The 24,345-nt window shown below is 45.1% G+C and overlaps 1 protein-coding gene across 7 annotated transcripts in view; it reads left to right on the top strand.

Annotated features, from left to right (window-relative positions):
* The window catches only part of CACNA1A (calcium voltage-gated channel subunit alpha1 A), a 301,437-nt gene that overhangs the window by 38,918 nt on the left and 238,174 nt on the right, over positions 1-24,345 (top strand). For all 7 annotated transcript variants that reach the window (XM_040346583.1, XM_040346582.1, XM_040346580.1 and 4 more), the window contains exons 3-5: positions 10,455-10,546; positions 17,972-18,124; positions 21,285-21,472. In XM_040346583.1, the coding sequence (XP_040202517.1) occupies positions 10,455-10,546; positions 17,972-18,124; positions 21,285-21,472 (433 nt within the window). The remainder of the gene's footprint in view (positions 1-10,454; positions 10,547-17,971; positions 18,125-21,284; positions 21,473-24,345) is intronic.

The raw sequence follows: 24,345 nt of genomic DNA, 5'->3' as shown, positions 1-24,345 counted from the left end.
AAGTGGACCCGCATTCCTGTGGAAAAAAGATTTTTGTACTTACAGTTTTGGTGTCTTGCGCGGCGTCCATCGGCGGCCTCGTCGGGTCCGGCGTCCTTCTGCGGCGTCCTCCCCGCTTGTTTCCCGCGCCGAGTTTGAATACTGCGCCGGCATATACCGAGCGCAGTACACTCGTGTATAGTCGGGCAGGCTCGGCTACTCTCGCACTCACGTCCTGTACGTCCAGGACATGAGCGCGAGAGGAGCCGAGCCTGCCCGACTATACACGAATGTACTGCGCTCGGTATATGCCGGCGCAGTACACTCGTGTATAGTCGGGCAGGTTCGGCTCCTCTCGCGCTCACGTCCTGTACGTCCAGGACGTGAGTGCGAGAGGAGCCGAGACTGCCCTTATATACACGAGTGTACTGCGCTCGGTATATGCCGGCGCAGTATTCAAACTCGGCGCGGGAAAGCGGGTATCTGCGTATATCGCGCACCCACGATTTTGCCCTGATTTTCAGGGCAAAAAAGTGTGCGGTATACGCCGATAAATATGGTATATAAGTTTCTCACTCACTCACTCAGATGTGGTCCTTTGCTAGCCTTTATCCGGCCCTTGGGTCAGGGCCGTCTTAATAGCATCATGGGCCTCTGGGCAAAGTTATGCACTGGGGCCCCTACCAGCTTACCCCAATTTGCACACCTACTTTCAAGAAATAAAGTATAAATAGTTGATAAACATATTAGCACTTTCAATAAAATCAATTTTACAAAAGGAAAACATTCCATAAATCAAAGACTAGTCAACACAAAGGGCACAGTACAGGGGGATGTAGAAGGGCACAGTATAGGGGGGGATCAGGAGGGAACAATACTGGGATCAGGAGGGCACAGTAGAGGTTCTGGGGGCGCTTCCCGGGACACAACCATATCGGGACCGTTTAGTATAAAAGCGTGGCTGTCCCCACAAATCAGACAGTTGGCAAGTATGATGTAATGCACGATTATTGTGGGGCCCCTGGGCAGTGCCCTTGCACTAAGATGGCCCTGCCTTGGGGCACAATTCCTCCCACTGATATGAGGCACTATTCATCCCACTGACACCAACAATAGGGCACTACATCTTCCACTGATACCAATGATGGTATACTATTCCTCCTACTAATAGGGGGGAATACTCCTCTTCTTATTGACCACCAACCCTGAGGCCATATTTATTCTCCCTGATGCTGGGCCCGGGACATTTTATACCCCTGCTGGCCCCAATCCGACCCTCCTAAAGTCTGAAGGACAATAAAGTGGCCCTTTGTTTGGAGAGCCCTGCTGTAGACTGTCCTCAACGTTCCACATGCTGTACATTCAAAGATGCCCTTGGGCACAGTACTATAATAAAGATTGGTTAGTTCAGCAATCGAAGACTTCCAGTCTGACCTTTTCTAGCCTCTGACCTCTCTTATTACCACAGAACTGACTCATTTAATGTTTTTCACACCTTCCTCTGTAAACTCTAGAGACTGTAGTGTGTTAAAATCCCGAGTCAGCTGCATGGCTGGCATTAACACTCGGGGCCCCCAGTCAAAGTAACTCCAATGGAACCATGCTTTCTTTATGTATTAAGTTGCAGTCATCTGATTTTCTGTTTGGCTATTTGCATTAATAAGCAGAATCATTTCCTAATGGAGTGAACATATGTGTTTAGGCTCACACTTGTGAATGGCAATTGCTCCCTAAGGCACGAAGCCCACAAGCACTCTGTGTTCTCCACAGCCGCTGATGGTTCGAATGCTGTGCTGGGTGATACTTTTAGAATATGATTCTTGGGTTTGCAAACAGGGGCTAAGATGGCCTTTCCATTGCCTGTGAAAGGATAGAAAGGTTTAGTTTTGCACCACTTTCCGCCCAAGGTACGTCATATGACGTTCTGGACTTTGAGTGGGGATATCTGAATGATGCCTGCAGCTACAGATATAATAATTTTTTATTTGCACCGTAAGAACAATCATAGCAGTTCAGCCGCTTGATTTTTTTTACAGGCGGTGGAAGGGGACACCCCCCCCCCTCCCGCTGCACTCTGTTTGGCGAGCCGGGGAAAGAATCAGTAGTCACTGGAAGTTGGGCATAGGGGGCCAGATTCTCGTACCTGCGGCGCAGCGTACCGTAACCCGTTTACGTTACACCGCCGCAAGTTTTCAGTGTTAGTGTTCGATCCACAAAGCACTTACCTGGAAACTTGCGGCGGTGTATCTTAACTACTTCCATACCAGGCACTTACGCACCTTCCCGCCCAAGCCAATTTTCAGCTTTCAGCACTGTCGCACTTTGAATGGCAATTGCGCGGTCATGCTACACTGTACCCAAACAAAATTGACGTCCTTTTTTCCCCACAAATAGAGCTTTCTTTTGGTGGTATTTGATCACCTCTGCAATTTTTTTTTTTTTCGCAACAACAAAAAAAAGACTGAAAATGTTGAAAAAAAATTACGTTTTTATTTTTTTCTGTTAATTTTTTTGTAAATAAGTAAGTTTTCTCTTTCAATTACGGGCACTGATATGGCGGCACTGATGGGCACCGATGAGATGGCACTGATGGACATCGATGAGGTAGTACTGATGGGCACAGATGAGGTGGCACTGATTGGGCACACATAGGCGGCACTGATGGGCACACAGGCGGCACTGATGGGCACACATAGGTTGCACTGATGGGCAAACATAGGCGGCACTGATGGGCACTCATGGGCGGCACTGGGCACTCATAGGCGGCACAGATGGGCACTCATGGGCGGCACTGATGGATACTTATGGGTGGCACAGATCGGCACTGATAGGTGGGCACTGGGCATGGATGGGCACTGTGGGGTGGCACTGATGGACACTGTGGGGTGGCACTGATGGACACTGGGGTGGCACTGATGGACACTGGGGTGGCACTGATGGACACTGTAGGGCAGCACTGATTCTCATGTTGCCAGTCAGTGGCCATTTTTTTTTTAAATGCTTTTTTTTTTAAGACTTTTTTTTTTTTTTTTTTTTTTTAAGACTTTTTTTTTTTGTTTGGCCCACCCTGGTGGTCCAGGGTGGGCTTCCCTGGTGGTCCAGTGTGGCAATCCAAGGGGGGGCTGCGTGGTAAAGAATCAGCGCGAACCCCCCCTGTCAGGAGAGCCGCCGATCGGCTCTCCTTTACTCGTGTCTGTCAGACGCGAGTGAGGAAGAGCCATCAACAGCTCTTCCTGTTTACATCGTGAGCAGCCGTGATTGGACACGGCTGATCACGTGGTAAAGAGTCAAGGGCCGGAGGCTCTTTACCGAGATCGGAGATGCAGGGTGTCAGACTCATTAATTATTGTATATTAATTGTATATTAATTATATACTCATAATTGCAGTCCAGTATTAATTTGTGTCTTTTTTACTTACTTATAGTGTAGCTTTAAAAGTGAACAGGCTTTATACACTGCACTTTTAACTGATGTAAGCTCTAATGAGCAGGGCATTCGGATTCCTCCAGTGTTGAATTGTATTGTAACTCTACTGTCAGGTTGTAAAGTGTGGCACAAACTGTTGACGCTATATAAATCCTGTATAATAATGCACTGATTACAAAAAAATAAAATATAAAACATTATAGATACCTTATTTTTTGCTCCTTAAGACACACTCCCCCCCCCCCCCCCAAAAAAATGGGGGAAAATGTCCCTGCGTCTTATGGAGCAAATACTGTCCAGGCCTCCTCCCGTCGCCACCACCGCTGCCGCTATGTCTCAATAGCGGGCGACCGTCCCCTGCAAGCCTGGCGATCTCCTGGCTAAACCTGTCACTCACAAAAGACAGCAGCCCCAGTGGCCGAATGGAGTACTGGCGCTCCTGCTGCTCTGTCTTCTATCTGAGTGACAGGCGCATATGATGACGTCCTTGCCATTCGCCGGGCACAGGTCAGGCTGCATTGTTAATGGGCACTGGTCAGGCTGCATTGTTAATGAGCACAGGTCAGGCTGCATTGTTAATGGGCACAGGTCAGACTGCATTGTTAATGAGCACAGGTCAGGCTGCATTGTTAATGGGCACAGGTCAGACTGCATTGTTAATGAGCACAGGTCAGGCTGCATTGTTAATGGGCACAGGTCAGGCTGTATTGTTAATGGGCACAGGTCAGGCTGTATTGTTAATGGGCACAGGTCAGGCTGCATTGTTAATAGGCACAGGTCAGGCTGCATTGTTTTTTTTTAAAGTGTACATGTGTTTGTACATGTTCACAGTATAATACAGCAACATATTACAGTATACATTAATATAACTTATGAGTCAAAAGGAATTCTAAACGAATTCTAACATAACAAAAGGAAAAGAAAAAACAAATATAAAAATATTCTACTCAGTTTTCATGTGTCTCCTGTTGTTTATCGTATTCCACCTTGGCACCTTCTGGCCTATCATTCTTCCACCACATGTATCTACAGGCTGCATATTTTATGGGCACAGGTCAGGCTGCATTGTTAATGGGCACAGGTCAGGCTGCATTGTTAATGGGCACAGGTCAGGCTGCATTTTTAATGGGCACATGTCAGGATTCATTGTTAATAGGCACAGGTCATGCTGTATTGTTAATGGGCACATGTCAGGCTGCATTGTCAATGGGCACAGGTCAGGCTGCATTGTCAATGGGCACAGGTCAGGCTGCATTGTTAATGGGCACAGGTCAGGCTGCATTGTTAATGGGCACAGGTCAGGCTGTATTGTCAATGGGCACAGGTCAGGCTGCATTGTTAATGGGCACAGGTCAGGCTGCATTTTTAATGGGCAGAGGTCAGGATTCATTGTTAATGGGCACAGGTCATGCTGTATTGTTAATGGGCACATGTCAGGCTGCATTGTCAATGGGCACAGGTCAGGCTCCATTGTTAATGGGCACAGGTCAGGCTGTATTGTTAATGGGCACAGGTCAGGCTGCATTGTTAATGGGCACAGGTCAGGCTGCATTGTTAATGGGCACAGGTCAGGCTGTATTGTTAATGGGCACAGGTCAGGCTGCATTGTTAATGTGCACAGGTCAGGATTCATTGTTAATGGTCACAGGTCAGGATTCATTGTTAATGGTCACAGGTCGGGCTGCATTTTTAATGGACACAGGTCAGGCTGCATTTTAATGGCACTGGTCAGGTTGCATTTTATGGGCACAGGTCAGGATTCATTTTTAATGGGCACAGGTCAGTATTCATTGTTAATGGTCACAGGTCAGGATTCATTGTTAATGGGCACAGGTCAGGCTGCATTCTTAATGGGCACAGGTCAGGCTGCATTTCATGGCACTGGTCAGGTTGCATTTTATGGGCACTGGTAAATATTTTAGTACACCATTTGGTTCAGAATATTTTTTTTCTTGTTCTCCTCTAAAACCCAGGTGTGTCTTATGGAGCGAAAAATATGGTTAATATTAGTATTTAAACGAACACTAAAATACATTTTTTTTTTTTTGTAAAATAACAAACATGTTATACCACTGTGGAGCTCGTTTTGCACAGAGTGTCCCCAAATCCTGTCCCCTGGGGTCCCTCGGCGGCTGTCTCGGCTCCTCCTCGCAAGAGCTTTCCACCTTCATGTGAGCGAGCTTGCATGGTGGAAAGCTTTTGCGGACGCGCTCCCGTGATACAGCGGAGGGCATAGCCGCCGACTGTATTACTCGGCCCCGCCCCCCGGCACGCCGCATCATCACATGTGATTGACAGCAGCGCCAGCCGATGGCTGCGCTGCTATCAATCCGTCCAGCCTAGCCAATCAACGGCCAGGCTGGGAACCGAAGAGGATCACGTGGACGCGCACAGGACTTTCGAGGGGTGAGGTAAGTAAAACGGGGGTTCGGGGGGGGGGCCGGTACCGTTGGATGTTTTTTCACCTTAATGCATAGGATGCATTGATGCTCTGATTAAACATACAAACACATCTATCAAATGTTTCATACTTCCGGATTTCTGCTCAGCATAGAAACAGACTTGGATAAAAGAAAATACCTGATTTGTCCACCTACCCATTTCATTCTCATGCTGCACTCTAATCACGCTGAGAGTTCTCATACTCCATTCTAATTATGTGGAATATTATCACATGCTCCCTAACTGTAGATTTTTTATACTAAGCACTAATGGTGCTACTTTACAAAGTGCTAAGCATTCTCATACTGCACTATAATGACATGAATGATGCTGAGTGTTCTCATACTGAAAGGTAACACTGCTGAGTATTTTAATGCTGCACTGCAATCATGCCAAGTCTTCTCATCAAGGTGTTCAGTAATTTCACACTGGACTCTGCGAATGCTGAGCGTTCTCATCGAGCCATTCTAATGATGGCGTCTTTACACTCTGCACTCTGCTAAAGGGAACTATTTTTACTGTACATTCAAATGATCTTATATTCTCATGCTGCCAAGTTCTATCTTAGGCTGTGTTCACACCTGAGGGTTTTTGCAGCGTTTTTTTGCCCGACTTACGCGTTTGTATGCAGCGTTTTGCTTTGGGCTTTAGCAGGTTTTTTTTATTAGCCAATAGAGAAAATGATTATCTGTTGCATCATTTGTTGCTAGGTATTTCAGCTTTTTTAGCTTTTCCATTAGCTTTTATTTCTTCTTTTAGTAATATTATTGTTCATTTATTATAATGTTTTTTTGTTGGGGTAAGGGGTTAGAGGTCAGTTTAGGTTAGGGTTAGGATTAGGAGTTATTTATTATTTTATGTATTTATTTTTTATTTATTGTTATATGAATAATAATAAATATGTTGCTAGGTATTTCAGCTTTTTTTTAGCTTTTCCATTAGCTTTTATTTTTTCTTTTATTATTATTCATTTATTATAATGTTTTTTTTGTTAGGGTAAGGGTTTCGAGGTCAGCTTAGGTTTGGGTTAGAATTAGGAGTCGGGGTTAGTGTTATTTTATTTATTTTTATTTTATTTATTATATGAATAATAATATGTTGCTAGGTATTTCAGCTTTTTTAGCTTTTCATTAGCTTTTATTTCTTCTTTTAGTATTATTATTCATTTATTATAATGTTTTTTTTCTTAGGGTAAGGGGTTGGAGTTCAGTTTAGGTTAGGGTTAGGATTATAAGTTATTTATTATTATTTTATTTATTATTATATGAATAATAATAAATATGTTGCTAGGTATTTCAGCTTTTTTAGCTTTTCCATTGGCCTTTTTTATATCTTCTTTTATTAATATTATTCATTTATTATAATATTTTATTTTGTTAGGGTAAGGGGTTCAAGTTCAGTTTAGGTTAGGGTTAGGATTATTTATTATTTTTTTTATTATTTTATTTATTATTATATGAATAATAATACATATGTTGCTAGGTATTTCAGCTTGTTTAGCTTTTCCATTAGCTTTTCTTTCTTCTTTTATTATTATTCATTTATTATAAAAAAAATGTTGTTAGTGTAAGGGGTTCAAGTTCAGGTTAGGTTAGGTTAGGATTAGGAGTTGGGGTTAGAGTTATTTATTATTATTTTATTTATTTTTATTTTATTTTATTTATTATTATATGAATAATAATAAATATGTTGCTAGGTATTTCAGCTTTGTTTAGCTTTTCCATTAGCTTTTATTTCTTCTTTTATTATTATTATTATTATTATTATTATTATTATTATTCATTTATTATAAAAAAAATGTTGTTAGGGTAAGGGGTTCAAGTTCAGTTTAGGTTAGGGTTAGGATTAGGAGTTGGAGTTAGGGTTATTTATTATTTAATGGAAGATCTCTCAGTGTTTTTTTTAGCAGCGAGATAAGTATTGAAAAGCAAGGGATGTTACGTAAAAATTGCTATTTATTTATTAGTTAAATGATATCAAAAATATTTTCCATAATTACATAGAAGTCGTAAAAAACAGTTCTGGCCCTAACATTGACAACATACTTGTGAAGGATATGCTTCAGTTAATTCTCCCTGCTAGTAATGCTGTGTATGAAAGGGTAATTGATCTAGTGTGTTGTGTGAAGAAGCCCTGTGTTTACTGTTTACTGTGATTAGAAGGGGCTCATGTTAATTATTCTGATTGCTTCATTGTGGTAATTACCTCTTCTATATGCGGGGCCAAGCTGTCTAGATAACGTATTCTGTTACAACTAGTAATTACCTTCACTGATGTCATTATCTAAAGAAATGTGTCTTCAGAGTCGGCGCCGAAGTGTCTGCCTATAATCTGTATGAGAGCCCCACTGTGTGTGGTAAGGGGGTGGAGATTTCATTGTTCTTTGATTGAGGATTTAGCTTGTAAACTGCATATATACCAGCAGCATTCTGCCATTAAAGTGTCTTGTTCCAGCAGTAAGCTCTGACTCATGTGTGGCTTATTGGGCGATCCCAGGAATATTCCTCCTCGTGGAATATTGGGATGATATGCTTTTATGGGAAGAAGGGAATGCTTGACGGGGATATTCTAATTCCGTCACAATACTCATTAAAAAAAATTGGATACCTACACATAACTCTGAACTTTTTTTTATCTCATGATTACTGTGAAATTGTGTGAATGCATCAATGCAGTGCATGTTATCTCAGCTTGCAGAGCTTGGATTAATTGAATGAGTTCACCAAAAATGTAAATATTGCAGAATATACAGCCTTATGCTATATAACTAAGCTCCATTTCATGATGAATAAACTAAATTATTAATGTATCTTCAATAGAAAACTATCTTTAGATAGATTTTTACTCCAAAAGCTTTTTTTTTTTTTTATAAATCATTGATTTTTATCCACCCTGTTGCAAAGTAGTCTAAAGTTGACCATACAGTTAGATTTTCTTCCTTGCTTGCATAGTGCTGATGGATGAATCTCCCGCTTAGTCTGTTGTATTCAGACATCCGCCACCAGCCACTGTCAAGTTACCCAAATGGCGGCTGCATTCTAGTGATGCTGTGTTCTTATACTTCACTCTATTAATGCTGATTATTTTCACAGTAAATATAATGCTGTTTTCTCACACTGCTGCTCACTAATTCTGAGTATTCTCACACGCATTCTGCTAAATAAAAGGGGATTTTCACCTACACCGTGAAGTTCTGACTGATTTCATCAAGCAGCCTGTAGCCATCATGTTATAAAACGGGGAATCTTCCCTGAACTGATATATGTTGCCGGTGATCTGCCGAGCTTGTTCCAGCTATCGTGGAAGTTCCTGCGCAGGCGCAATCTGATCTGCCGAGATGGTTCCGGCTAACGGGAAAGTTCCTTCAAGGACTGCGCAGGCGCAAACTTGCCGACGGAAATCTCCGAACCTCGGCCGGCATCCAGGGCGACGTGGATTTCGAGGTAAGTGGCCAGTCGGCCTCACGTCCTCGCTGCGCTCGGACGGCTCGCTTCGCTCGCTCAGCCTCCTGGCTCTTTTTTTAACATCCTCCAATCCACAGGGATGTTAAAGAATGAGCCTGGATGCTGGGCGAGGTTCGGAGATTTCCGTTGGCAAGTTTGCACCTGCGCAGTCCTTGAAGGAACTTCCCCGTTAGGGGAACCTTAAGGACAAGTCACCGGAGGGGGTGTGTGTGCTGACTCATCTCTCTACTGCATGTGAGCCAGAGCTAAATGACTGACCCCTATGTCATTTTGGTTAATCATCCTAAAACACTTAACCCCTTGGGATAATGTTCAGCGTGAATTACTGCTGAAAAATATTTTATGGGGGAGGAGCTGAGTTTGTGTAATAAACTATTACTGGGGTAATAAGACACTCAGGAGCTGGGTTATCGATGGGGCTCAGGTAAGTATTAGGGGGGCTGCTGCACACAGAAGGTTTTTTAATCTTAATGCATAGAATGCTTTAAGATTAAAAAAAACTTCTGACTTTTACATCCACTTTAAATTTCTGAAGAAAGATTATTTGTTTGTGAAATTTTATAACAGAAACTAAGAAAAACATAAAAAATCGTGGTGATAATGTACCACCAAAAAAAGATCTATTTGTCTCCAAAAATGGTAGGTACTTGTTGCATGACTGGGTATTTGTCAATCAAAGTGTGACAGCGCTAAAATCTGAAAATTGGCCTGCACAGAAAGAAGGTGAAAGAAAGGGTCCGGTATTGAGAAGGTTAATAGAAGAAAAGGTAGCAAATAAAAGAAGTTCAATATTAGGGTTTACATAAACTACCTACCTGTCAAACTGACCCTCTTACTTCCATACTTTAAACCAGTGGTCTCCAAACTGCCGCCTGATGGCCAGGTGCGGCCCTTTGCTTGCTTTTATCTGGTCCTTGAAGCACTATTTCATCCACTGATACCAAAAACAGAGTATAATTGCTTTATCCATGAGTTGAGTTTGGCTTGTAGTTCCTCAGAAGAACTCTGATTTTATCATGAATAGAACACCTTTAATTTCCTTGCTTGGCAATGTTCTTTTGTCACTTTCTGCGGAATGTGTACATTTTAGGAAGCCATGCTAGAATGTAAATATTAACAATTCACTCTTCTTTTCCTTCCAGTATCATAGCATCTACTGGACCAGAGTTTGACTTGCGAACCCTTCGAGCAGTGCGTGTCTTAAGACCTTTAAAACTGGTATCCGGAATTCCAAGTATGTAATATGTTTAATAATAATAATGTTTATGATGTTTAAGATTTGCCAGTTGTGTATGTGTGATGAACCAAGATGTATGTTTGTTTGCTACACAGACCTTGGGTATTAAAGTTGGAAAACTGTGCTGTCTGTAATGACTTATCCTGTAAGAATCCGTGGGTCCCCACCAGGGGCGTAACTAGAAATCACAGGGCCCCATAGCAAAATGTTGTATGAGGCCCCCCTGCCAGTGTGCCGATCAATTGCCACTACTGTGCCCCATCAGATGCTGCCAGTGTGCCCATCAATTGCCGCTACTGTGCCCCATGAGATGCTGCCAGTGTGCCCATCAATTGCCGCTACTGTGCCCCATCAGATGCTGCCAGTTTGCCCATCAATTGCCGCTACTGTGCCCCATCAGATGCTGCCAGTGTGCCCATCAATTGCCGCTATTGTACCCCATCAGATGCTGCCAGTGTGCCCATCAATTGCCGCTACTGTGCCCCATCAGATGCTGCCAGTGTGCCCATCAATTGCTGCTACTGTGCCCCATCAGATGCTGCCAGTGTGCCCATCAATTGCTGCTACTGTGCCCCATCGGATGCTGCCAGTGTACCCATCAATTGCCGCTACTGTGCCCCATCAGATGCTGTCAGTGTGCCCATCAATTGTCGCTACTGTGCCCCATCGGATGCTGCCAGTGTACCCATCAATTGTCACTGCTGTGCCCCATCAGATGCTGCCAGTGTACCCATCATCTCTTCTTCCGTCCTCTGTCAGGCGTCCAATCACAGCGCCTGACGTTTCAGCCAATCAGACCCGGCAACCTGATTGGCTAAGAGGCGGATTCAATGTTAGCAAAGCAAATTCCTTCGCTTACACACAACGACCATAGATAGATTCACGCAGTGCATGAATCTATCTATGGTGATTAGAGCGGTGCAGGTGAGAGGGGGCGGCGCTCCTGCACCCTTTATGGATGCACCGCCACTGAACTTCCTCATCCTCACCCAGCCCCACTCAGCTGTGGGCCCAATAGTGCCTGCGTGGGTCGCTATGGCGGTAGTTCCGCCCCTGGTCCCCACCTACACCTCAGAAAATAGTCATGCCTGTGATTGTCAGGGTCTTGCAATGTCTCATGAAAACAGCTGGAGGGCCGAAGTTGCCTACCCCTGGCGTACAACATTGATGATGTCAAATTGATAAATATACCAATGCTTTTAATGGTACAGTGATCACTACTAATTGATATATGCTGATGAATTAGGCTTTTACTTTTGTAGTACTCATCTCAGGGTGGTATGGCATGACTTCCATAAGTGGTGTGGCAGGCTAACATTTCAATCCCATGGTCTAGTCCTCAGTATGGCAGAGTGAAAAATAAGTAAAGGTTGAGTCACTTTAGTCTTTTTACCTTTTATTGCTGAACTCTGTTATAGAAAAGGGTTTAGGGGTTTGAATTGAGGTTGGGCTGATGATTATTGTTGGAGGAGGGAGCATCCCTCTGGGCATTCCAAGCCTTTCGGGGCTCACCATGACACCATCCACAAGGCTACTTCCGCAGGCAGGCTCTCAGTGCTGCTGACTCAGTAGCTCCCACTCCAGCTCCTACCTCGTAGCCTTCGAGTCACGAGCATTCAGAGCATCACTTGCGCTCCGGCCCTGCCCCTCCCTGCTGGCTGTGAAATAGTTGGTATCGTTCTGCACAGCACACCGCTGCCAGCCTGCTTCTCCTGTGTATCCATCACTCTCAGTGCCATCATGGGGCCCCCAATTTCGGGACAGCGTGGGTTCAAGGACCAGCTGCTTTGGGGAAAGTGCAGTGCCCAGGTGTGCCCTCTTATTAAAGTGGAGGTTCACCCTAAAAAACATCTATGAACCATCCCATATAGCATACTAGCGTCAGCTATAGTATGTTTTTTGTTTTTTGTTTTCGCTGTATTTACCATTTAATCCTTTAGGGCCATATTCTTGTACATTTGAGGTGGGCGGCGCGTAAGCCATTTACACTACGCCACCCCAACCTACAGGAGCAAGTGCCGTATTCCCCAAACACTTGCTCCATAGTTTGGGGCGGCGTAGTGTAAATGGCCCGGCGTATCCACGCGTAAATCCAAGGGGGCGGCTTGTATTTAAATTAAGCGCGCCCCCGTTTCGATTGAACTGCGCATGAGCCGGGCTAAAAATAGCCCAGTGCGCATGCTCCAGTTCTCATCGGAAAACGTCAATGACGCCGACGTGTGCGTCATTGACGTAAAGTCGTATTCAAGAACGACTTAGGGAAACGACGTACCCGACGGGAAAAGACGACGCGGACCCGACGCCATACTTAACATGGCATACGTGGGACTGGCGTATGGTTACCCCTCATATAGCAGGGGTAACCTTACGCCTACGCAAACTACGTAAGCGACGGTTACGCGACGCAAATTCGTTCGGGAATCGGCGTATCAGGCTCATTTGCATAAACAAATGAGACCTGAACGTAAACGCCACCTAGCGGCCGGCTGGGTAATTACATTTAAGATCCGACCGTGTAAGTGACTTACACATGTCGGATCTTCAGCGTATCTATGCGAAAATGATTCTAGGAATCACTCGCATAGATACGCGGGCCGAAAAAGAGAGATACGACGGAGTATCCTGAGATACTCCGTCGTAACTATACTCAGAATATGGCCCTGTGTTTCATTTCAGACTCCCGCGGGGAGTAGGCATTCCTATGAAGAGGGGAACATGATTGACGTCCGGCTATAGCGCGTCATGCGTTCCGAAAATAGCCGGAGTAGGCCTCGGCTCTTCACGGCGCTATACGGCGCCTGCGCACAGACTAGGAGCTGACTGCGCAGGCGCCGTATATATCCCAGTCCTATTTCGGCTATTTTCGGAAAGCGTGACGCGCCATAGCCGGACGTCAATCATGTTCCCCTCTTCATAGGAACGCCTATTTCCCCGCCGGAGTCTGAAACGAAACTGAAGGATTAAACGGTAAATACAGCGGAAAAAAAAAAAAAAAACATACTATAGCTGACGCTAGTATGCTGTATGGGATGGTAGATAAAGAAAACATTTTTTTTAGGGTGAACCCCCGCTTTAAGACAGCCCTGGGTAGAGCAATGGTTATGGTTTACGATATAGGGATACAGGATGAGTTGAATGATACATTAGATTTATGGTTTAAATTTAGCTTAGGCTGAGTTTTACATCTGGGATGAGGCTAAGGTTTAAGGTTAGGACAGGTTTAGATTTAGGTTTAAGATAATTTATTTGTTTAAGAATTTCTGGTATGATTTTTGGCACATTGAAACATTTATGTTTTAGACCTCAGTGCCAAATATACATATGTGGATGAGGTATTTAGGTATAAGTCACTCTTTCATACCTGCATTTAGCGCAGCAGATGGCTTGTGAATTTCTGTGCATCCCCTGTAATAGCAGCCAGGAAATATGAATTTATGAGTAATGCCGCAGTAGTCCCGACCCCTCCCCCACCCAGGTGAAACGCTGCCAGGCCTCCACTGACCAGGCCATTCCTGTCACTGATGCAGAACCTGGAATCCAGGAAATGTGTCACTTGGGGGACGTTTGCCAGATGACCATATTGATATTTAGTCACCGTTGATAAATTACACACGTTATTGTTAGCAGAAGTTTAACCCTTAAAACCCCAATGGTGCAGCAGAGCAGATAGTTAGAGGCTTGCCAGTTATTGACAAATGTATTTTCATGTATTGATTTCTGTCTCGCTACGATGGAGCCCCTCTTGTTATTACTGCGTGTGACTCTCTGCACTCTGGCGTGGTGTTGGCTGACGAGTGATTTGATTTCGCAACTGCTCAGTGCTTAGTGAAAGTGGTGAAATCTCACTTTGCATGGAATATTTAGGCACCTTTCACACTGGGGCGGGAGGTGCGGTGGCGGTAAAGTGGCGATATTTTTAGCAGCGCTTTACCGTCGGTATTCGGCCGCTAGCGGTGCGGTTTTATCCCCCGCTAGCGGCCGAAAAGGGGTTAATACCGCAATGCGCCTCTGCAGAGGTGGTATAGCCGCGGTTTCCCATTGTTTTCAACGAAGAAGAAGCGGTGGAGGAGTGGTAAACACCCTGCTCCTTCACCGTTCCAAAGATGCGGCTAGCAGGACTTTTGGAGCGATCTGCTAGCGCACCGCTCCAGTGTGAAAGCCCTCAGGGCTTTCACACTGGAGAAACAGCAACCATTATTTCAGGTCGGTTTGCAAGCGTTGGGCTAGATTCAGGTACGAGATACGACGGCGTATCTTCAGATACGCCGTCGTATCTCTGAGTTGCGGCGTCGTATCTATGCGCCTGATTCTTAGAATCAGTCACGCATAGATTTGACTAAGATCCGACCGGCGTAAGTTTCTTACGCCGTCGTATCTTAGTTGCAATTTTACGCTGGCCGCTAGGTGGCGCTTCCGTCGATTTACGCAAGGAATATGCTAATTAGGTAGATACGCCGATTCACGTACGTACGCCCGGCGCATTTTTTTACGTCGTTTACGTTAGGCTTTTTCCGGCGTAAGGTTACTCCTGCTATATGAGGCGTACGCAATGTTAAGTATGGACGTCGTTCCCGTGTCAAATTTAGAAATGTTTACGTCGTTTGCGTAAGTCGTACGCGAATAGGGCTGTACGAAAGTTACGTTCACGTCGAAAGCATTGACGATTTGCGGCAGGATTTCGAGCATGCGCAATGGGATTCTTTCACGAACGGCACCGTTCGTAAAAAAACGTCAAATACGTGGGGTCACACTAAATTTAGATAAAACACGCCCACATCATCCAAATTCGAATTAGGCGGGCTTACGCCGGAGCATATACATTACACCGCCGTAACTTAGGGCGCAAGTTCTTTCTGAATACGGAACTTGCATCCTAATTTACGGCGGCGTAACGTATCGGAGATGCGTTACGCCCGCACAACATTACGCAGGGCTATCTGAATCTAGCCCGTTATTTTTAGCGCAATAGCGCTTGCAAACCACCCCAGTGTGAAAGGGGTCTAAATCACGTGCAGGGGAAAAAAAACATTTTTTCTTGCACCCGATTGGATGATTAAAGTCAGCAGTGCTTCACAGCATCCACTAAGGCCCCTTTCACACCAGGATGGGAGGTGCGGTGGTGGTATAGCGTCGCTATTTTTAGCGCCGCTATACCGTCGGAATTGCAGCGGAATTCGGCCACTAGCGGTGCGGTTTTAACCCCTGCTAGCGACCGAAAAAGGGTTAATACCACGTATTACCATGGTGTCCCATTGTTTTCAATGGGACAGAGCGGTGGAGGAGCAGTAAACACACCACTCCTCTCACCGCTCCAAAGATGCTGCTGGCAGGGCTTTTGGTGCGGTCCCGCCAGTGCATTGCCTCAGTGTGAAAGCCCATGGGTTTTCACATTGACACTGCAGGGCAGGAGTTTTTCAGGCGGTATTTAGGCGCTATTTTTAGCGCTAAACCGCCTGAAAAACTCCTCAGTGTAAAAGGGGTCTGAGACCTGGGGAAAATTATCTTGCAAAGTGCAACTTCCTTTGCAAAATGAATGGCCTATTTGCCTTCAAATTTGCCTATTTCCCCAGTGGAAGATTTTCCACTGTTCCTGTTATGGTTACAGTTCCACCTCCAGCATAAAGAGAGATGGTGAACCTCCCGAGCAGAATGATAAGCTCAATGAATGGGCTCTGCGTGACTCGGAACCATTACATTTTGACTTTGCAACAAGCATTTAGGCGTGCTGGCCCATACATTCTGCATCTCCCTAGCAGGAACAGAGACGGCAATAAAACCTTGGGAATACTGCTATAGGCAATAGACCAGTGATGGCGAACCTTGGCACCCTAGATGAGTGCATGGGTTTCATGGGAAATGTAGTTCCAAAACATCTGGGGTGCCAAGGTTCTCCATCACTGAAATAGACAACCATCAAGTGTTTGCAGTCCTCCTTGTGTAGATGACACATTCACACCAACATGCAAAGTGTTTCCGCCACCACATAGAGTGCACAAAATGCGGGACTGTCCCGGGCAATGCGGGACACGTGGTAACTCTACTTCCGGTAAGCCTGCACTTTATGTGATGGCGGTGCACAAGTTTGGTGTTGAGAAGGACCACATTTGTGGTTTATGGACTAATATACATTATTTGGTGGTGTACACACACCTATCCTGTATTCTTTATGGACTAACTGGTCACTCTATATATATTCACATACCGTATTTGCTGGCGTATAAGACGACCCCCTATTTTTCAGGGAAAAATTTTGGTTTTGGTATATACTCGCCGTATAAGACTACCCCCTTCTTACTAGTCTGTCTGGAAGCTGAAGGGTAGCCAGAACAACCGCTGACAGAAACAGGCATTTTTCAAATCTCACTGTGCCATTCCATTTCATGCCTCACTGTGCCATTCCATTACATGCCTCACTGTGCCATTCCATTACATGCCCCACTGTGCCATTCCATTACATGCCCCACTGTGCCATTCCATTACATGCCCCACTGTGCCATTCCATTACATGCCCCACTGTGCCATTCCATTACATGCCCCACTGTGCCATTCCATTACATGCCCCACTGTGCCATTCCATTACATGCCCCACTGTGCCATTCCATTACATGCCTCACTGTGCCATTCCATTACATTCCCCACTGTGCCATTCAATTACATGCCCCACTGTGCCATTCCATTACATGCCCCACTGTGCCATTCCATTACATGCCTCACTGTGCCATTTCATTACATGCCTCACTGTTCCATTACATGTCCCACTGTGCCATTCCATTACATGCCCCACTGTGCCATGACATTACATGCCCCACTGTGCCATTCCATTACATGCCCCACTGTGCCATTCCATTCCATGCCTCCACTGTGCCATTCCATGCCTCCACTGTGCCATTCCATGCCTCCACTGTGGCATTCCATGCCTCCACTGTCCATCACATGCCTCTACTGTGCCGGCCAAGACGATCTCCCTACCTTATTTTTTTGCTGCATCCATGTTTCAGGCTGCGGGCATCCGTGATTCAAAAGCCGCGCCTCCTCCTCAGACTGTTCCGTGATAAGCGGAACACTAATTTTCCCAACGGTGCCTCTGTTCAGTGTTCTGCCTATCACGGACATCCTCTCGTTCGAGGATGAGAAGGCATCCGTGATAGGCGGAACACTGAACAGAAAATGAGTGTTCTGCCTATCACGGAACAGTCTGAGGAGGAGGCGCGGCTTTAAAATCATGGATGCCCGCAGCCTAAAACATGGATGTCCGTAGCCTGACGGAGACAGATCCGGCGTATAAGACGACCCCCGACTTTGGAGGCATTTTTTTGCATCCAAAAGGTTGTCTTATACGCCGGCAAATATGGTATATTTGCCCTTATTTGTTCATAGTGCGGCTTTATTAACTATTTATTTTTATGTCTTTGTTCCTTGTAGGTTTACAAGTGGTCCTGAAGTCTATTATGAAAGCCATGATTCCCCTGCTGCAGATTGGGCTTCTGCTGTTCTTTGCTATTCTCATCTTTGCTATCATTGGGCTTGACTTTTATATTGGCAAATTTCATAGTTCCTGTTATGAAACCTATGGAGGTGAGAAGACTGTTACTTCCTTGATTGATATTGCATGCGCAGAATCCTTTAAGAAGTGCATGCAACAAGAACTTTCTATGTTGACTGAAATAACAATCAAATGTATTGCATTTAAGTCTGAAGTGTAAAAGTAAGGCCCCTTTCACACGGACGGTTGTTCTGCCGCAGTTAAAAGCATGTTTATATTTTGCTGGAATTCAAGACTCCAGGCACAGCGATCAGCTGCATTTGTACAGTGCGATTAGCTGCGGTTGCGTTTAGCCGTGGCACGATATTGAATGGGGATCCGACTTGGATCCCTGCCAATACCAAGCACTCTCTGGTATGAATCTTGAGGGGGAACTCCACGCCAAATTTCAAATAAAAAACCGACATGGGTTTCCCCTCCAAGAGCATACCAGGCCCTTGGGTCTGCTATGGATTTCAAGGGGAACCCCCGTACGCCGAAAAAACGGTGTGGGGGTCCCCCCAAAATCCATACCAGACCCGTATCCGAGCACGCAGCCCGGCCGGTCAGGGAAGGGGTTGGGGACGAACGAGCGTTCTCCCCCCTCCTTAACCGTACCAGGCCGCATGCCCACAACATGGGGAGGTAGATGCTTTGGGGCCCCCCCACCCCATGGGCACCCTGTCCCCATGTTGATGAGGACAGGGCCTCTTCCCGACAACCCTGGCCGTTAGTTGTTGGGGTCTGCGGGCTGGGAGCTTATCGGAATCCGTGAGCCCCCTTTAACCACTAGCCGACCGCGCACCGCTGTTCTACGTCGGCAGGTCGGCTCGGCTGGGCGAGAGCACGTAGTATAACGTCCTCTCTCTCAGCCGCCACTAGGGGCGCGCGTGCGCCGCCGGAGGCGCGCGCGTGCCCCCCGCTCGCCCCCGACTCCCGTGCGTGTGCCCGTGTGAAACAGAGGTGCCAACTGTTTCTTAAAATCTTGGTTGCTTCTTATTCACAGACTGGAACAAATATGCAGCAAGTGATGTCAGAAATCAGCATAGGTCAGCAACTCAAAAAGTTTTAAAGCCAGAGTTTAGATGGGCAGCTAAGCACTTAAAAGACAGGTGCACCTTTGTGTGCAACCCTGTCTGTACATCCAAATACCAGTAAAGTAAATGTTTCCACAATTCAGCGTATAATTACCTGCTCCATGTTTGGCCTATGCCAGGGGTAGGCATAGGCTACTAGGAGTCATGCCTGTCATTGTCAGGGTCTTGCATTGTCTCATGGGACTTGTAGTGTCACCACAGCTGGAGGGTCGAGGTTGCCTACCCCTGGCCTATGCTATCTGCTGTTAAGGATCCAAGTACGCTTTTGTGGACCTAAAAAAGGGAAGATTTTACCCAATCATCTTACAAATATGCACCTCAATATGTATGTGCAGCCAAAATGTTTGGATAGAGTGAAGAAATATTAAAATATCTGTTGGGTTTCTGCTGCTATGTGGGTCTCCATCTGAGAGCTTTTCCCCCACTTACTGTCATATTGACTATGGTTTCCCTAGACAGGAACTAAGTAGGGAAAAGAGCCACATTATTTATTGCTGTTAGAGTCCCTCCTGCAAATTTTCGATCACTTCTTGTTGGAGAAACTGATTGTCACAGTGGCAATAAAGTTGGCCGTACATGTATAGGTCTGCAGGCTAAAGGAAAGAAATCAAACAGATTCCTTTATGTATGCTAACAGCCAGGGAGTCACCCCTTGTCTCTGCCCCCTACCCACCTCTGAGCACCGTCCCTTGGGTCCAACCCCTACCCACCTCCCATTACTGCCCCTTTTAGAGAATACAGAAGGAAGTGGTGCTAAGTTCTTTGTATGGAATTTGTCAATGATAACAAGAAAATACGTAAAGTAGATTCCTTGCAGCCAGCAAAAATAGACCCCCCCATCAACAACAGATTCCCTTAGCGACAATAGACTGCTTGCAACAATACACCCCCCCCCCCCCAGCAACAATAGACCCCCGGTAGCAACAGCAAATCTCCCTGCAGCCAGCGTCAATAGACCCTCCAGCACAATTGACCCCTTCCCTCAACAGCAGATCCCTCCTAGCAATAACTGCCCCCCCCCCAGCAACATAAGACCCACCCCCAACAAAAATAGATTCCCCACCAGCAACAATAGACACCCCCAGCAACAATAGAAACCCCCTTTAAAATGGATCCACTCCAGCGACAATAGATTTCCCCAACAGCCAGTAACATTTGGACAAATCCCCTTTCTGAGCTATTCCTCCATCCATGCTAACAGTGGATCGTCTCCTTCATCTTTACTAACAGCACAGATGGACAAAGCCCTCTTTCCGCCAGCTGTCACTGTCACAAATGTTGAGTGAACAATCAGCTTTTGCCAAACAAAATGGTGCCGGTAGAGCCATAGACTGCTTGAATTTCAGCTGAGCCAGCGGGAATTGGCCAGAATTCGAGCAGTGTATAGTTAATTAAAGCGGAATTCCATTCAAAAGTGGAACTTCCGCTCGTTGTACTCCTCCCCCCTCCAGTGCCACATTTGGCACCTTTTGGGGGAGGGGGGACAGGATACCTGTCTTTCTCTTTCGTTCATGGACGGACACAGCATCCTTTGACAGTAGGGTTATGCACCCTAAACTCTCCTAAAGGAAGCGGATATAACCCTACTGTCAAAGGATGCTGTGTCCGTCCATGAACTCAGAGAAATGGATTTTACGGTGAGTACAAAAATCCTATTTTCTCTTCCGTTCATGGACGGACACAGCATCCTTTGACAGTAGGGTTATATCCGCTTCCTTTAGGAGAGTTTGGGGTGCATAACCCTACTGTCAAAAGATGCTGTGTCCGTCCATGAACTTCAGAGAAATGGATTTTATGGTGAGTACAAAAATCCTATTTTCACATCCTGGTATCCTGTTCCCACTTCCGGGAGCCTCAGCCGCGTGTATTGGCGTCACTGCCGGGTTCCATTACTCGCAATGGAGGCAGCATACACCTGACAGCTGATGAAAACATCAGCTGCGGTGCCGACATCGCTGGACTCCAGAACAGGTAAGTGTCCGATTATTAAAAGTCAGCAGCTGCAGTATGTAACTTTTTTTTTTACCTAATTGTCTTATAGCTATATGGTGTTTTTTGTCATTGTCTTTATCATTCTTGGCCTTCCAAATGAACAGAACACTATGTCTTTCTGCAGATGAAGTCAAGGTTGAGGGCCTGTGTGGGAACGACTCATCATCGCGCAGGTGCCCCAATGGAACCACTTGCTTAGACAAGTGGGAGGGACCGAATAATGGTATCACGCAGTTTGACAACATCCTGTTTGCAGTACTAACTGTATTTCAATGTATTACTATGGAGGGCTGGACAGATATTTTATACCATGTAAGTACAATCAATGTGTACTCATTCTCATTGAACTGAAGAACTCCGAAAACCAATTGCAATCCTACAGATCCAGAATGTAGAGCACTGTATATATTTTAGCATGATATAAATCAAATTATCTGGGGCTGTTTCTACAAACTGGGGTTGAAGAACGTTCTCCACATAAGTGGAGAGTTTGCCCATAGTTTTCAGCTAAAGTACTTGTCTAATTCAGTAAGATTATATAGTATAGTAGAGCTGAAATATCAAGGTTATACTCTGTTAGAAAATTCAAAGTTTAAAGTGTGAATGGAGTTACAATAAATTTGAAAAAAAGAAAGCAATACATTGCATTGGATTTTAGGCAGAAGCGTAGTTGCGGAACAAGCCAAAAAGTTTTTAGGCATTATTAGACAAGTATAGATTGTGGAGAGTGGTTTCATTGGAGACTAATAAGAAGTGACTCCAAGGCCGGCATATTCCAATAAAACCTGACCTTCGGGAACTGGAAGTTCAAAGCATGCCAAGGCTGAAGATAGCTAAAGAGCATTTTCGTACCACTTGACCGATAGTCTTGCCACCTGAGTTTGTTTTGAGCTAGGAGTCTGGTATGAATTGAAAGTATAGAATTTTTATGAAACTGTGGGAGCAAGCAATGTGTGCTACAATTCTATGTAACAGATGCACCCAGTAATAACAGCCATCAAAGTGGCAAATTAAGAAGTCAATATGGTCTTCCCGATACCCAACTCTTCATTTATTGACCCCACACCCAGCTCTTGATTTATATGCCTTCTCTAAACCTAATTCTCTATTAATTCAACTACCTATTCATAGCCACTTACTACCCCAAATTATCCATTCATAGGCCCTTTTTACACCCATGTCTCCATCTATAGGCCCACCCCTACACGCAACTGTCCATCCATAGGCCCTCCCAACACTCAAATCTCTGCTCATAAGCTCTTCCTACAACCAACTCTTCATACATAGGTTCTTCCTACATCCAACTATCCTTTTATAGGTCCTTCCAAAATGCCCTTTCATCACCTAATTCTCAATTACTAGGAACTGCCTTCACCCAATTATCAATTTACAGAGGCCCTCTCTGCACCCAACTCATCATTCATAGGCCTTCCCAAATGCCCAAACTTCCACTCATAGGCCTTTCCTACACCTAATTCTCTGTTTATACTCCCTCCCTACATCCAATTATTCATTCATAAGCCTTCCTTACAACCAACTTCCCATTCATAAGCCCTACCTTCACCCAACTCTTTATTCATAAGCCCTCCCAAAACCCAATCCTCCACTCATAGGCTTTCCCTACACCTAATTCTCCATTCATACACCCTCCCTACATACAACTCTTCATTCATAAGCCTTCCTTATAACCAACTTCCCATTCATAAGCCCAATCTTCACCCAACTCTCTAAACATAAGCCCTCCCAAAACCCAATCCTCCACTCATAGGCCTTCCCTACACCTAATTCTCCATTCATACACCCTCCTTACATCCAACTCTTCATTCACAGGCCTTCCTTACAACCAACTTCCCATTCATAAGCCCTACCTTCAGCCAACTCTTTATTCATAAGCCCTCCCAAAACCCAATCCTCCACTCATAGGCTTTCCCTCAACCTAATTCTCCATTTATACACCCTCCCTACATCCAACTTTTCATTCATAAGCCTTCCTTATAACCAACTTCCCATTCATAAGCCCTATCTTCACCCAACTCTCTAAACAAACGCCCACCAAAAACCCAATCCTCCACTCATAGGCCTTGCCTACACCTAATTCTCCATTCATACACCCTCCCTACATCCAACTCTTCATTCATAAGCCTTCTTTATAGCCAACTTCCCATTCATAAGCCCTATCTTCACCCAACTCTCTAAACATAAGCCCTCCCAAAACCCAATCCTCCAATCATAGGCCTTCCCTACACCTAATTCTCCATTCATACACCCTCCATACATCCAACTATTCATTCACAGGCCTTCCTTACAACCAACCTCCCATTCATAAGCCCTACCTTCACCCAACTCTTTATTCATGAGCCCTCCCAAAACCCAATCCTCCACTCATAGGCTTTCCCTACACCTAATTCTCCATTCATACACCCTCCCTACATCCAACTCTTCATTCATAAGCCTTCCTTATAACCAACTTCCCATTCATAAGCCCTATCTTCACCCAACTCTCTAAACATACGCCCTCCCAAAACCCATTCCTCCACTTATAAGCCTTCCCTACACCTTATTCTCCATTCATACACCCTCCCTACATCCAACTCTTCATTCACATTCCTTCCTTACAACCAACTTCCCATTCATAAGCCCTACCTTCACCCAACTCTTTATTCATAAGCCCTCCCAAAACCCAATCCTCCACTCATAGGCTTTCCCTACAGCTAATTCTCCATTCATACATCCTCCCTACATCCAACTCTTCATTCATAAGCCTTCCTTATAACCAACTTCCCATTCATAAGCCCTACCTTCACCCATCTCTCTATTTCTAAGCCCTCCCTACTCCAAGGGAGGGGGGGCGGATTTTTTTGGGGCGGGGGCGACCAGTGCCCTGTCCAACATCACAGCCAGTGTTTTAGGGCACCTAGGAATCTAAAACAAAGTACTACATGCAAAATGTGTGATAGTTTTTCTTTAAGGCCTTATTAATTGGGAAAAAAGATACTGCACAAAGTACAAATCACTGGTATCTTTTCTCACCTCTATTGTTCCTTTATACAGGCATTTGAAAATTAGCAGTGCAGTAATTTACATGCCGGACTTACAGTCCAGCACTACGTAAAGAGTAATATATTATCTAAACAGATAGATGCATTAGATAAAAATGACAATTGTGGGAAAATAAGTATCGGGGG

The sequence above is a fragment of the Rana temporaria genome, chromosome 3 (assembly GCF_905171775.1).
Source record: "Rana temporaria chromosome 3, aRanTem1.1, whole genome shotgun sequence".
Lineage (NCBI taxonomy): Eukaryota > Metazoa > Chordata > Amphibia > Anura > Ranidae > Rana > Rana temporaria.
The sequence above is the reverse complement of the archived record's forward strand: the minus strand, read 5'-3'. Positions and strand labels throughout refer to the sequence as shown.